The 15981-nt window shown below is 36.5% G+C and overlaps 1 protein-coding gene across 2 annotated transcripts in view; it reads right to left on the minus strand.

Moving 5' to 3' along the window:
* LOC110460117 overlaps nucleotides 1-15981 on the minus strand; it is an 85253-nt gene that overhangs the window by 36361 nt on the left and 32911 nt on the right. For both annotated transcript variants that reach the window (XM_021512851.1, XM_021512850.1), the window contains exons 2-5: nucleotides 3407-3610; nucleotides 2623-2911; nucleotides 1825-1955; nucleotides 582-1208 (exon numbers count right to left, since the gene is read on the minus strand). In XM_021512851.1, the coding sequence (XP_021368526.1) occupies nucleotides 582-1208; nucleotides 1825-1955; nucleotides 2623-2911; nucleotides 3407-3610 (1251 nt within the window). The remainder of the gene's footprint in view (nucleotides 1-581; nucleotides 1209-1824; nucleotides 1956-2622; nucleotides 2912-3406; nucleotides 3611-15981) is intronic.

The raw sequence follows: 15981 nt of genomic DNA on the forward strand, positions 1-15981 counted from the left end.
TGAAGCATAATTTAGTTGTTTATGAAATAATACAAATAAAGCTTTAATCTAACCAAATTTCTAGGAAATAACAAAACTTCAAAGTCAATCATACAACCTCAACATGAAGGTAGAACGATTACTACATATTATATAATGGAATGAGATTATAACTCATTTTGAAGTAAAAGACATACAAGTTTTATTATATCCAAATGCAATACAGCATATAGGTAGCATAGATCTCAATCGCATTATACAGTAACAAAACGTTTATTTCATAATATATGACTTCTCTTAACAGTTGATTGAATCAAGTACTTACTTAAATTTCTAATAAGTTTATTTTTTTGCTAGCCAGTAGCTCTATTAATTTAACAATGTATGGTTACAAAATTGTAATCATTTCCTGTGAAAACAACTAGATTAAGAATATTTCTTGAAAACAAATGATAAAGAACAAAATGTCAATTTGGCCAAAAACAATCCTGATGGGTATTACAAATATTTCTTTAATATATCTGAGTGAAATTATGGCAAATAAAATACCAATATATAAATTTTAAATCAAATCGAAAATTTGTATAATTCTGAAATCTTACCTCTCTGAATAAGGTCGAGATGAAGTAGGGAGAATCGGTCCCCATAATGCATCTCGACTTCATCAATGGCGGCATTTGGGTACCTCATAGCCGTCATGCCAGATCCGGCTCGACCAATGAGAAAGTTTTCTTGTGTTGGAACCGATCCGTCCCGTGAATCAGGTGTGGGTTGGCTAGAGACCATCTCCAGATCTAGGTACAAGTATAATCCAATTTTAGGAGACCATGTGACTTCAATAAAATGCCACTTGTCATGTTTTAATCCGTAAAAACTATCGGACCACGTTTCCTTTCCATTTGATACCTCAGCGTGCAAATTTCCCCCTCGAGAGAAAATCTTCAACCCTCTAGGTCCGCTGGAGAAATAAGGAATATCGCCTGTTAATGACTTGAACTCGATCCAGAAAGAAATTGTAAATCCGTATAAACATTTTGTGACGTCACCCAAACATGTGTTCGCAAAGTCTTCGATCGTGACATAACCACCATCGCCATAAAAGGTCAAAGCGTTTCCTATTTTCCCAGGTGTCAAGGCCACGTTCCCATTTATATCCGTGTACGCGTTATTAACGATGAGCTCGTCTCCGATTCTTTCCTCCATTGAAAAGTAATACCGGTACATCGGTCCTACAATAAAGAACAGAATTTGTTACTGTTTGTTTTGTGCTCAGTCTTAGGAATGGTCAAAACCTGAAAGTGTAAGTAATCGTTTGATATCTCACACTGAAGCGAAAATTAACATTTAATCATCACGATACTATATATATATTATTATTATTATCAGGTTATATATTTCGCATTTGATTTCGGTGTCATTTCACCAAATGTGACGTCATGAAATCAGTATAATGACGTCATAGACTTCCAAATTCAATAGCATGATGTAACAACCATGCAGACAAAAGATATAGATTGCAGGATTCAAATTCAAGAATGGCATAGAAAAATGTGTGTTCGCAAAATTTGATCGTGTGATAAAAAGGAACTTCATGAAAGTTACCCGGTTCTTTCTTGAATTTCCATTTTATATTGAATTTATGAAACTCTTCTGCCAAAATGATTCTTTTTTTTGTTATACCCTGTTCATAAATTTCATTTGAATGGAAACTAATGCAATGTATATTAAATATCATTGTTAAAATTATCATAAAATGCACAAACACATCTATCTGCGTTTAGGTGTCAATAACTCTAAGGTAAATCAGCTTCTAGGAATGTCCTATTACACCACGCCCATGCTCACCGATCTCCTTGATTTCCTCTTCCGTTTTGAAATCAGACCAGAACTTGAGTTCGTCCACAATGAAACTGTCAAGGTTGCCCTGCGCATGTCCGACAATGAAGTTGTTGTTTGTACGTGATATTGCGGCAGCCCTGGTAACAAAATAGCGATCGATATAAAAGTATGCAGATACAATTGTAAAATGCCATTGGAGGTGCTGTACGTTATGTTTATAGTCTACATTGACAGTCATCCGATAACCCTTGTACTATCTACTATACCGTTATAGAAGTCAAAACCACAGTTCTTGGTGAAATATAACTCCGCGGTTACTTCAATCGCCTTTTTCAAACATTTGACCACATTGGTATTGTCTGTCGATATTTCAATTTCCTTTACAATGTAATATGAAACATTTGTGCGTTTTTTTCTGAAAATCTCGTTTTACGTATCGTATTGAATATTGAAATCGATGGTGTAGTTCATGTTTTGTTTTGTTTGTAGTATAGAAAGACAAACTTTTCTTAATCTCAGCTGAAATTATCGCCTCATAACCCGACCGAAATAGAAAAAAACAACAACAGATATGCAGGTTTTTTTTGTGACGTCATGGGACATGAGCGTCACCAGAGAGAGGACATTTAAAGAGAGTTAAGAGAAAAGTCTAGATACCTTCCGAAAGACAGCAGATTAAATTCGTCTCTTTATTGTACCTTATCCATAATACCCAAAAGAAACCCTCCTAATTCCATCTTAGGCAAATACTATTTTGGCTACGGGGCACCTCACTTACAGTTTATTTGGCTACACGTTTATTACCTTTGCTGGGGGTTCGGACTTTTGTTTACAGGTTCGCCGTTCAGGAAGAGACTGAGGCCTTCATTCTCTTTCCACGTGACTGACACGTGATACCATTTATCAGACAAAACGTTGTCAGACTTGACAATCCATGTCTGGCCATTTTTCTTCTTGAAGATGAACTCGAGAAGACCTTTTTTGTAGGTCATGGCGATCCCGTGCGACTCAGCGTCATGACCGCCGTTCGTCATGTAAACCCCTTTGGTGTTGCCCGCGTTTTTAAAGTGGACCCACAAACCGAGGGTGTAACCTAGAATACAAGAAGGCAATTTATTTTTAACACCTTACATAATATCTCAACGAGTAGGTGATACCATTCGGAAAAACATTGTCCAGTTATTGTGTTGTCGGGTAAAGCCAACTTAACGGGAATAGTTCGTTTTAGTGTATTTTATGAAAATTTGAATTAAATGTTGAGGGATTTAAAATATCTTATACAGACAAGAAACATAAAAAAGCACCAGTAAAATAATTTTCAAAAAGAATAATTCTAAAAATGTGATAAACAAATCCCTAAGATATTTCAAACATTTGGAACAATATGGACCTCACTAGTCAACTATAAGACAAACTGTGTGAATCTCTCAAACAGAGAATCCTAACTTTGCAGTGCAATTGTAAATACAACGAATATCAACAAAATGTCAGCAAGGGGAATATATTGGCATGTTTAAGCGAAATGATATGTTTTCTACAATAGAATATGTTTTAAAAATTGAAAATGACGACAAGGTCACCAACCTACCTTTTGAACAGAGTTCAAGGTCACCGAAGCACTCGTAGCGATGTCCGGGGCCACTGACCTGTATCCACTGGCCTCGATCTAGGACCAGCGCCTTATTTAGGGCTCCTCGGGTGAGGGTGGGGTTACCATACACACGCGCATCAAGTCCGGAGGGGTTCACCAAGGAGGTTCCGTCAAGGGCGTCCATCGGCAAGTGGTAATATGCTAAAACAGAACAACATTCGTTTTAGAACCAAAAGCACTACACAAAAATATACCAAAGTTTTATATTGGTGAAACAATAGTTAATACATTGGGTAACAAAGACCAGGAACTGATAATGTTAACATGCCATCAAAGTCATTATCTTTAGATTAATAATACTATTTATACATAACATTGGTATGATTAAATAAGATACAAGCAGTATTCACTAAACTTGATATTAGTATCGAATTGAGCAAAGAAAAAACTCTACGTTCACTATAACACAAGGGACGTAACTCTAACATCATAGGTCAATTATATGTAGGTAGAAGGGCAATAACTCGTCCTGACTCGAAGATAATGAACTCAATGCGCTATATATTTGGTAGACACTTGTTGTAAGTGAGGATGCAAATTAATTGCCATTCACAGAAGTTCAAAGTGCCCATTAATTCATCTCCGCCTTTCAATTTTGAAAAATCTGTGAAAATTGCGGCAAAAAACGACTGAAATAACTTGATGGAATGTAAAGGAGAGAGCTTAAAGCCATAACCACGTGATGGAACACTGACTTTTCTCAACCGTTTTACAGGAAAACGCGACGAGCATTTAGATTTTAATTCACGGGGAATGCATTTGGAATATTATCATCCAATCCTTAAAAAGACAACGAGAATCTCGACTCCAGGATTATATTTAGTCATCTTTAAAATATCAAGTTCTAATTATACGTCACTACTGTGTGAGAATCCGTCATGATTAAATTGTGATTATAGTGCTATTTTTGTAGTCTGCATTATCTTTTCACGAATACATTTTTTACCAAACAGTGATAAACACGGAATTTGAGATACGCAAAATGCATGTGTAAGTGAGATAAAAAAAAATGTAATTCTATATTCGCTGCCTAGAGTCAGCTTTGATATCTGTCTGTGCATTGTCAGCTTGACGAAGACTTTTCGTACAATAGCTGTACCAATAATCATGGCTTACTCCGATATGTGGAGTTATTGCTTTATTGAATATTTTGTAACTTAAATGTCCACAGACACAAGAGTATTTGATCGTCAAAAGTTTAACCTCATTGCACACTTATTAACTATCAAATCATATAAGTTTGTTGTAAATACGTTCATCTGTTTCGGTTTTAACAATAAAATGTCGTGAAGCTAACAAAGCTTAGTAAACCTGTTTTTAGAATTGAAGATTTAATTGAAAGACCTATATATCATTAATACGATATTGAATATAACATTTATTCGTTGATTTTTTATTTTCTTATGTATGATCAGTGACCGCTGACTAGGTTTTGACCAAGCAGTACGACCTTCACGCCATGAAGAACTCGACCTGTCTGCGCCCTATGCACTATCAGTACAAGTGACAGTTATGTGAAAACACGTCTTGGAAGATGCGATAATGGAGTGAGTCCATTAAAAGGTTATTTCTGATAGAGACTCTTAGCTACTGGTTTACGGCGGGCCATTTCCATTCTCCAGTAGGTGTTTGTAATCAACACAGTCTCCTGGTGTTGGGTGACCCGTCTTCAGCACAGGGGCTTAATGTAGGTGATACAAAACTTCTCTACCACAGGGATTTGATGATGGTGATACATATGCACTACCCTTTTTCACCATAGGGGCATATGTAGGTGATACAAATGAATTCCCTTCTTAACCTCTGGGGTTTGGTGTAGGTTACCCTCTGTCACACAGGGGCCTGATGTAGGTGATACAACTTCATCACAGGGGTCTGATTAAATATTTAAATATATTTTAAATCCCAACATCCTCTCCTTAGTCCTAACATTTATCATGACACACATATATTTCGTAAAATGCGATAAATTCGTGCAAATTCGCGCAATGACTCGATCGCAAAATCTCGCAAATATTTATCAAGACATATGTGACAATGGATGAAGTTTTTAGTATTTCTTTTGCAAATTAAAACCTCACAATAGTCATTCAAAGGGGAATCGCCAAAAATCAGTGTCATTGCAAAGGGATAAGTCTAGATTCTACAACTCACTATTTTTTCGCGGATGTGTATACATTCTCGCGATAGTTTCGCGGTAGTTCTTTTATATATGAAAATGAAAATACGGTGATGTTGTATGATATATCACAATACCGACATGGTAACATCATTGTAATAACTATAATCTGTATTTTACTTCATCTAATGCGCGGCAATTTCATTAATTACGATTGATTGATTGACTGATTGATTGACTGACTTACTGATTGAGTAAGTGAGTGTGTGAGTAAGTGGGTCGGTGAGTGATCGATCAATCGATTTTATTGACTAACTTGCGAAGATTTGAATTAACAAAAGAAGTGCACACTATGCCTTACAATTATAATTTACTCCTGGTTCATTTGAATTAGGATAAATGAATATTTTCGAAATAATTTGCATACAAGGTTTGAGAGAAATCTGTATCTAAAAATATTTCTAAACACTTAATCTTATAGGAATTATTTCGACTCCATGGCAATATAATACACCGTAATGTAAAATAGCCGAGTTTGTAAGTACAGTCGTGTCTACACCAGCAGATTGTTTTTTTTAAGTTCCTTGAAACTTGAATCATGTCATATCATTTAAGTGTCCCATAACATCTCTCGTCAAAACCGGTATTTCAAGAATTTCTGAAGCCATTTCAAATGTAGACTGGTCAAAGTAATCGCTGCCTCACTGTAAATTTTACCGAGTCTGCATTTCAATGGGAAACTGTCTTTCCCAAGTACACATGTCGTAACCAATTTATCAGACCGTTATCCGACTTCTCTAGTTTACACTAAAATGTTAGCACGCAATGCACGTGCACATCTGTTTCTCGTTAGAATGAAATACATGCACTTCTTTAAAGTTTAAGTGATAAGACAAATTATCCGAAACTGAAGTATAACTGTTTCAAACTAATGACAGTTTAAAGGATTTCGAAAGCTTAAAAACATTTAAAACACTAGAAAACTGTTAGCTGGCAACTGTTTGTCAAATCAACAGTCAACATTGATATTCGTATTTGAACATGATCGTACAGGTGCAAACTTACGTCATACCGGTAACGTCACATGACTTTGACGAATATGAGTCGACTTTTCCAAGCACCTTAAGGGGTCATTTGACGAGATTTTAAGATACTCGTTCTGATATCTATGAAATAAAGCAATTGTAAAATAAACAAGTTCTAAATGACACGGGGACCGTTAAAAAGAACCCTAACTACTCCTGTAGTCGCAAATGGTGCGATTAGCAGAATTAGCATTGCCATACATACTAAGTGGAAGTAAAATCAGATAAGAGTGAGGGGCCGTTGGCTTCACCTTGGCGTCCAACCATAAATGTATCAAACAAATATAGGTCACGGCGGCCATGTCTGATGACCAATCGGAAACTCCGGAAACCATTTCACAAAAGAAGAAGAAGAAGAAAGAAGAAGAAACGCAGCGAAATTAAAAAGTCAATAAATAGCAAAGATTTTAAGCACGCATTCATCAATCTATGCTTGATCAGTTGTGTATTTACCTGTAATCAGAGTCAAATCACCAGGTGCAATTGCGAGCAATGACTCACGTGCACTCGATACCGACAGTCAGTATGGAAACTATAGTTCGTAGTTGTATTTAACAATGAGCGATGAGTAACATTAGACTTATATACCTTAACTTACTGGTATATTTTGTTTTGACTGTATAGTTTATTTCTAGTACAAGATCGGTTGTGATACTCTAAACCAGACACAAAATTTAAAAACAACACACGTTTACTGTCTAACACTCACAAAATTACTCAATATATAGTGTTGCTACAAAAAAAGAAGGAAACTTCATGAATAAAGCGTTCGTTTTTCATATATTTTTCGATAAAAGTTCTATACTCTAGAATTTCCGTAAAAGTAACCTGACCGAGCTTTTGTCAGAAGAGATACCTCGCACCTGTTAAATGTTACCTACCACTATACACACACGCCAATAATTTACACTGATACCCAAATACATTTTCATGTTTGTTTCTTTTCTAATTTAAAGCAAACGTTTGCTACCCCTGAGGTCTGGAGCCCCTCCCTACAATTACAGAGAATGCACCTTCTCGTTGCGTTTCATCTCAGACTTAAATGTCTTTCAACGCGTTAAATACTTTGGTAAGCATGCAATCTTTAATAAATTGGAAACCATAATAGCTTGATAAACCTTTGATAAGGTGTTATTGGCAAATTCTCAGAATTTAATTTTTATTTGTAATATCTTTTTGTATGAGCAGCCGATTAGGGTGATTCATGTTACCCAGTGGGCGGACAAGCCTATCCCATTGAACTATTATGTAACTTTGTAAATTGAGTGTAGAATTATGTAGAACAAATTACAACATCAATTTTTCTCGTATCACTATTTACTTTAGGTCAAATGCTCATCAGTAAAACTTACAGTGAAAATATACCCAAATTTATCGAGTCATCTAGCGGCTTTTTCCTTTAATACTTTCACGATGCTCTAAATCAAGAAATGATTTGAGAGGATCCACTTATATGCTTTAAAAAGTTACATACTTTTATTTCGCTCGCCTTCCTCATATATTTACTAACCATGCTTCAGAATTTAAAGTTACGACCATTTGTGTATTTAATGAACCAACTATTATGAACGTTTAATTATTAAAGTTTATTCATTTTACAACAATTGCGAAACAAATTTATAAACTTATACAAATAAGTCTTATTAGCCCGGATGATAATTGCGCAGGGGGTCTAAATGTACATAGGAAACTGGAGTACTCGGAGAAATTCTACGTGGTCGTCGGGTAATTATCACTCCATACCTTTCCATGTCCGATCGGGGAATCGAACCCAGGCCGTCTTGGTGAACGGCGGGTGCGCCACCCGATCGCCCATTATGAACATTAGGCACTAAAGTTGAGGACCTATCCCTTGTACCTCGGCAATAATAATTAAACTAGCAATCCATACACACATCAGTCAATTTTAAAATATCAACATTATATTACACATCCCCCCAATACACTGTGCGTTCGTGTTACGTTTGTTTTCTGTCATTTGAAATAGACATTGCTCAAACGAGATGAAATAGGATCGCCATCAGCCAGCAATTGTAAGACTGACGTATTTTTTTCCCAGATTGTTGTTACTTGCAATAATTTAAAGCAATTGGGTATTTTATTCATAAACTGTATTATTCATTGTACGTAGAGTCTCGTTGATCCAGCCACCCCTAATCCGATTGTCCCGCTATAGCCAGTGTTTGAGGAGACAGATATGACATTTTTGTATACACTACCAGCCAGGCAGATAACCGAGACTTCAGTTATATAGGACAACCAACCATGTTTTATCATTAAAAAGTACGTTTAAATGACACTTTAAAACTCTGTTCTGATACGCATATACCGTCATTACATCGAAAGCGATGTCCATGGAGTTCAAACATACTACAGACCATATGGTGTAAAACACTACATATAAACGGATATGTAATGTCTTGAGCTATTTCCAAATATAAAACACAAGTCAAAATGTATAAAAAAAAATATATCACTAAACTGATATTAAACAAAGAAGAGACAATGTATGTTGGATACTATATTTTTGAGGGCGACATTAATGTTGAGATACGGAATAGTCCAATCGGCTTCACAACGGGAGGGGGGAATCTATTCCTTATTGTTCCCAACTTTTCTCTATCAATCAAGCATATCACAGGTCCTTGACGCTATAAGAAACAATAATCATGCAAGCTTTTTTTAGATTACATGCTGATGACGTCAGCTGTGAACCCGCAATTACAAGCTGTAACTGTCAACACCAAGAATTACGAATGTGAAAGTAGGAAAGGATAGGTCTCCTTATGTCATTAAATCTTAAAACATTAAGATACCAATGTCAACACAATGTATCAGGAATGTGAAAGTAGGTAAAGATGACCACTTCATAATTACAGGTACAGAGATTGATTTAAAATATGATCATACAAGTGTCAACACAAAGTATCAGGAATGTGAAAGTAGGTTAAGATGACTACTTTATACCTGCACAATTCAGTGATCTATTTTTAGACATGAATATGCATGTATGTGTCACTTATAGAATTAATCGTGTATATACTGATTATACTAATTAAACTCCTACTTATATATATACACTCATGCATAAACCTTTCTGTATCTGTTTATCCTGATAACGTGTACTTTAACTTGTTTTTCCATGTCGTCGCCATTGGGTGTGTAATGGTATTCCATTTGTGTGTCTGAGTGGGAGAAATCTAGATCGTTATCACACGTCGTGGGAGCCCTATGTTGTACTTTTTATATAATTCAGGACTAAACAGAGCCAACACACCTGAACACCACTCAATGTGTTTCACCTACACATATGTTATTACTAATAATATCTTAAGACCCATCCTTGAAATTCAAGGGCTCTGATCCTGATACGCATATACCTTCATTATACAACGAAAGCGATGTCCATGGAGTTCAAATATACTACAGACCATATGGTGTAAAACACTACATATAAACGGATATGTAATGTCTTGAGCTATTTCCAAATATAAAACACAAGTCAAAATGTATAAAGAAAATATCAACAAGTTGAAAACATGAGAAATAAATACCAATCACGGACTTAGCCATTCTCATTCCATCGGATCAAGGACTCAACCTTGAGAAACACCATTCATTAAATCTGTAAAATCAACGCCGGCCATTTTGAAAGTAAACGTGAAAATAACAGCAGACTCCGATTGTTCACTGAAGGCTGGTAAGAGTTAACTTCTTACTGACAACAATTTGATTTTTTTCACTAACCACGACCTTTGATAAACCGAGGCCAGAACTCTATTCTACATATTTTTAACAAGAGGCCCAGAGGGCCTGTATCGCTCACCTGAATATGTTTAAAATAATTGGTATGAAGTAGGTGCTGTAAATACATATGAAATTTCAGAAAGATCAGAGCCCCACCCCTAGGGGTCATACCCACCAATTATACGAAGTTGAATCCCCTTGGTCCATTGATGCTCCAGACTAAATAAGGATAAAATCCCATAATCCCGATGGTCGAAGAGGATTTTAAAGGTTTTACCTCTATTTATCCAATTGAGCCCCGCCATTCTGCCCCCTGGGAGACCACACCCACAAAATTGTTTCCCCTTCACCCAAGGCTGCTTCATACCAAATTTGGACAAAATTCTGTCATTCCTACAGAAGAAGAAGGATTTTGAAGAATTTGCTATGTTTCCCCTATTGGGCTCCTCCCTTCTGCCCACAGGGGGGGGGGGGCACACTCGCTGTTTATACGAAATTGAGTCCCTTTTGCCTAAGGATGTTCCAGACTAAATTAGGAAAATATCCCTTAATCCCTACGGTAGAAGTGGGATTATAAAGGTTATACATATATTTCCCCTATTGGGCCCCGCCCCTCAGGTCCCAGAGGGGACACACCCACTGTTTATACAAAATTAGTTCCCCTTCACCCAAGGATGCTTCACACCAAATATGGACCAAATCCTTTCATTCCTACAGAAGAAGGATTTCAAAGAATAATTTGCTATATTTCCCCTATTGGGTCCCGCCCCTCAGGCCCCTGGGGGGCCACACCCAAGGTTTATACAAAATTGGTTCCCCTTCACNATTGGTTCCCCTTCACCCAAGGATGCCTCAGACCACATATGGGACAAATCCTTTCATTTCTACAGAAGAAGAAGGATTTTAAAGAATTTGCTATATTTCCCCTATTGGGCCCCGCCCCTCAGCCCCCAGTGGGGCCAGACCCACCATTTAAAGAAAATTTGTTCCCCTTCCCAAAAGGATGCTTCTGACCAAATTTGGTCAAAATCTGCTCAGTCGTTCATGACTAGTAGCGTTTTAAAGGAAAAGTTGACGGACGACGGACGACGGACGACGGACGCTGCGGTAAGGCAATAAGCTCACCATGGTCCTTCGGACCAGGTGAGCTAATTACCAAATATATAAAATTTATTTCTAATTAATTTTATTTGAAAACGTTTGAGAAGAACCAACCTCTAACCCCAATAATAACAAGATTTTCTCTGACTCCGGCGGTATTTGGTTCAAAGGTCAGTATGAAGATAAATATTTCTTACACTGTAAAATGAGTCTGAATATGTAGACATTATTTTAATGACTTGTTATAAGGTATGTATATGGTGCATATTTCTCCTGTACCGGCTCGTCCTGCCATTAGCGCTGCACATAAACATCGCCCCACAGACACTGGTGACAGATATTCAAAAGAATATTTAAAAAATTCTGCTCAAGTCTAAATCAAAACATTTCTACTGAATAAATTTACACCATACTCTGAATAAATTACCGTCGATATTTATACATTGTCGTGTTATGGGGCAGATTGCATCAAAAACGTACATAAAAAGAATTAATATTACACGTTTATAAATTCTGTTGCGTTTTAAAAAATGTGATAGGTGTTTAAAAAATTTACGCCAGAAGACCTATTTATCATAACAATATATAAAGTCTGCCCACATAATAGTTTCCTATTCTGTCATAGGTGGCATGAGAAAATATCTACTATAGCATCAAAGTCAACATACGTATTTTACTCAGATTATTGTCATGAAAAACAATAAGTACTAAATCAAATTTAAATGTATTCTTGCAGAAAGGGAAGTTGTCTAATGTATACCACGAAAACCTGATAACCCAAACATGTGTAGTGTACAATCAGACATTGATTACTTAGGTAATTTAATATGAAGAAAAACTATAGCCTCCCACATCATAACGACAGTGAAAAACATCACATTTTTATCATATTCAGCGACGTGGTATTCTTAAGTTCTAATATGGACGAACTTGAAATCTAAGCCCCGTTTTGTGTCCTTTCTCGGTAACACAAACCGAAAAAATGGCCATATTAATATCAGAGACGTTTATACTTCATATACATATGTTTCTGTCCTTTTATTACAAAAGTTGTAGACTTGTTCTTTTTTTCTGAGATATTCTACTTTTTTCGCTTACAATTCGAGGATGTATATTGTATATATTGTCTTTTCTCCGAGCACTCCGGTTTTCCGACACTGTCAGAACCTGACACGTCCTTAATTGACCAGAACTGTTAAAAGAACTTAAAACACAAACAACCAAAACTCTTTCTTAGAATGAAACTGTTCATCGGCATTCGCTTCTGTCACTCTTTCCTCTGGACGGTCCTAGGTACAAGGCAGGGTTTATGCTTGCCTTGTCTAATTCGAGACAATCCCTGTGTTGTCATCACGTTCACGGAATGTTTGGATTAGATACGAGTTAACTGTGAAACTCAAACATCCAAACGATAAAGATTACATCGTGACCTGATGGTGTCAGGGTCATGACGTCGTGTCAAGTGAAATATATTCCCGCGTTTATTTCACCAAGGGCGCTTTGGCAAACAAATATTTTTTATTGTACTCGGACATTTCTGAGCAATATATCTACTCAGGTTAAGTGGTGGAGTAAATCAGATGTAAATAGGATGAAAGAAATTATTTTGATGTGAGTTCAGAGATCGCAACCCTTTTTTTTCTGTGGAGGCCATTGTGACAGTTAATCAGATAAAAGGAGTATACGTAGTATAGTTTCGACATGTTTACTTCTCTTTCAGACTTTGTTTTACTAACTTGGAGAAGTTCTTTCTTTGCGCTAAACTAGGGCGTTTGATTTACAGTAACATTTCCGGCAACTTCACTACTATACCAAAATCCTAGAATGTCTTTGTTGCTAGTTTCTAGTGCATATCAACCCTTTTAAAATATTTTATAATACAAATTTACATTTTATGTGTTTTATTGTTCAAAATAATGCTAAATACATAGACATCAGTAAAGACATTTTACCTTACAGAGCATAGCCTCGAAATCGCATTTCTCAGACTTGCACTTCGCAAAAAATACCCTCTAAACGTGATTTCTCAGACTTGCACCGCTCAAAACATACCCTCTAAACATATTTTCTTGTATTTAAGTTACACACAAAAATAGTTTTTAAAACTTATGTCTCAGACTTGCATCACAAAATTCAAAGCCTGATTTCTCAAACTAGCACCCACAGTAAGTAACACATTGCCTCTAAACCTGATGCCGAATTCCATCATGCTGGATACCTAACCATCGACTCAAGGAACATTTCTTTCAAATATCTTCTAACAAATTTTTTTCAGTTTAAGTGGGAAAAAAATACGGAAAAAATTCAAAATTTTCTTAAGATGTTGCTATTTCATATCTGAAAACTATGACTAATGCATAAAGAAACCGGCATTCTAGGTGCTTTCTGCTTTCGATATAGTTCTGAATGTGTGCCGTACCTGATAACGTGGTAAGCGTATATTTACAAGAAATGAAGTAACACATAGCGTACTGACAAGCACTGACGCCTATCAAGCCACCAGCTGACCCGGTAAATTCCTGGGACGATCAACTCATCCTCATTATATTTCCGTGTTTCTGCATTCTGTTTCGCACATCCATCATCGATGTTATCATCAGCCAGATCATCAGCTATTTATTACTGCAGTATCATCTCTGGCGAGGCGCCATATGGTGTAATTTATACGCTAAAACAACATACGGTGTCTTTAATAGAGTCGTAACAGACAACGCGAAGACGAATATAGGACTATCTGAGAATAAGTCTGTGTTTCTCTCAGAATAAGTTTTTGTTTTTCTGAAATTAAGTTTGTGTTTCTTCAACAGACAACCTGACGTAAAGAGGGCAACCTGTGAGTAACTTTTTGTTTTCCTGAGAATAAGGGTTTGCTTCTCCGAGAATAAGTTTGTGTTTCTTCCACGAAGACGGATATAGGACAATCTGAGAATAAGTCTGTGTTTCTCTCAGAATAAGTTTTTGTTTCTCTGAGATTAGGTTTGTGTTTCTGCTAGACAACCCGACGTAAAGAGGGCAATCTGGCAATAAGTCAGAATAAAAAACAACATAAGTCTGCAACTTCCACGAGGAAATTAGCACAAAACGCATACGTAGCTTTCTCGATCACATAACCACGGTTATCTCCCCTTCACGATCATGTAAACAAGAGGATTACGTTTTTGAAGCCAATGTTTTGAAATGTTGCATTGATGTTTTCATTTTAGATTGTTTTATGATTAATTTCAATATTATTTGGCTCTTGTATTTCTTTTAATTACTAAGGATGCAGCGATAAGGCCATCTTTGAAATATAATGGTTTCACTCCCGATGACATATATACCGGAAGACAAGATATCGGTAGCGCATCCCTTGATGATTTTTCGAAGATGTGAAATGTAACTTACATGGCTAAGGACGATTAAAAAGACAATTGTCTGTGGTACTGCCGATTGACAGTTATTTGACATTAATCAAAACTGCAAAAAGAATATCTCTATTTCAGTTCAAAAATCACACGAAATGTGAACTCAAACACGAACTGTTACATTGGTACATAGGTAATAACAAGTGAAGTCAATACCTGGTACTATATACAGAGTTACAGAGTCATTGTCAAAGAGACAAGGAGAAATCAACAACACATAATACTTTCTAATCTCTGCGAGAAAACGTTAAACCAAGACTTAGGTTCAGGGTGAACAAAAACAGAAAATGTCTGCCAAAACCTGGTACCAGGTACAAGGCGACAACGGACGGGGTAAGGTTTTTCCCAAAACCCTCATGTTCATTTAAAGCGCTTACCATTTACTGTATATGATATTTTGTGTTGACGTGATGCAAACTACCAACCAATCCTTTAATTGTTCGAGTAACTATTTTAAAATGTACCTTTGACATAAGACACGGGTCTAAGTACTAAGGTAGAGGGGCAGCCCGAGTGCTCTGGGCTGCACCTATATTTCTGTAAGAAGTCAATGCCGACCCGGTAATGCATGGCGGCGATATATTAACATGATAATGTGGTAGGTGCAACGCTCATTGATTTGACACAAAAACTTCGTACATTTAGATTTTTGATTATCAGTCTAGACAGATCATTTTCTGCTAAGATCAGACATCTTAATGCGTCTTCAGAACACAAAATCAAAATCTAGATCCATGAATTTACAAGTGGCAAGGTGAACTAAAGAGTAAGTGCCGAGGTGTACCGATAAATCGTATGAACTTGGAATTATATTTCGTTAACGTTGTATTCGTTGGGTTTGTATCTGAACCTTGTTAAACATCGGACGGCACGATTTAACTACAATATCACCTAGCTAGTGTTTCCCGGTTTACCTCAGAATTCTACACTTGTTATCGCCATTCTCCAAAAAACGATACTTCAAGTGGCTCTCGGGTTATCTCGGAATTTTAGTATTAATATCGCCATTATCAGAAGTGACACTCGGATTATCTCCCGATTTTATGTGAAATGTAG

This window comes from Mizuhopecten yessoensis, unplaced genomic scaffold, assembly GCF_002113885.1.
Source record: "Mizuhopecten yessoensis strain PY_sf001 unplaced genomic scaffold, ASM211388v2 scaffold10323, whole genome shotgun sequence".
Lineage (NCBI taxonomy): Eukaryota > Metazoa > Mollusca > Bivalvia > Pectinida > Pectinidae > Mizuhopecten > Mizuhopecten yessoensis.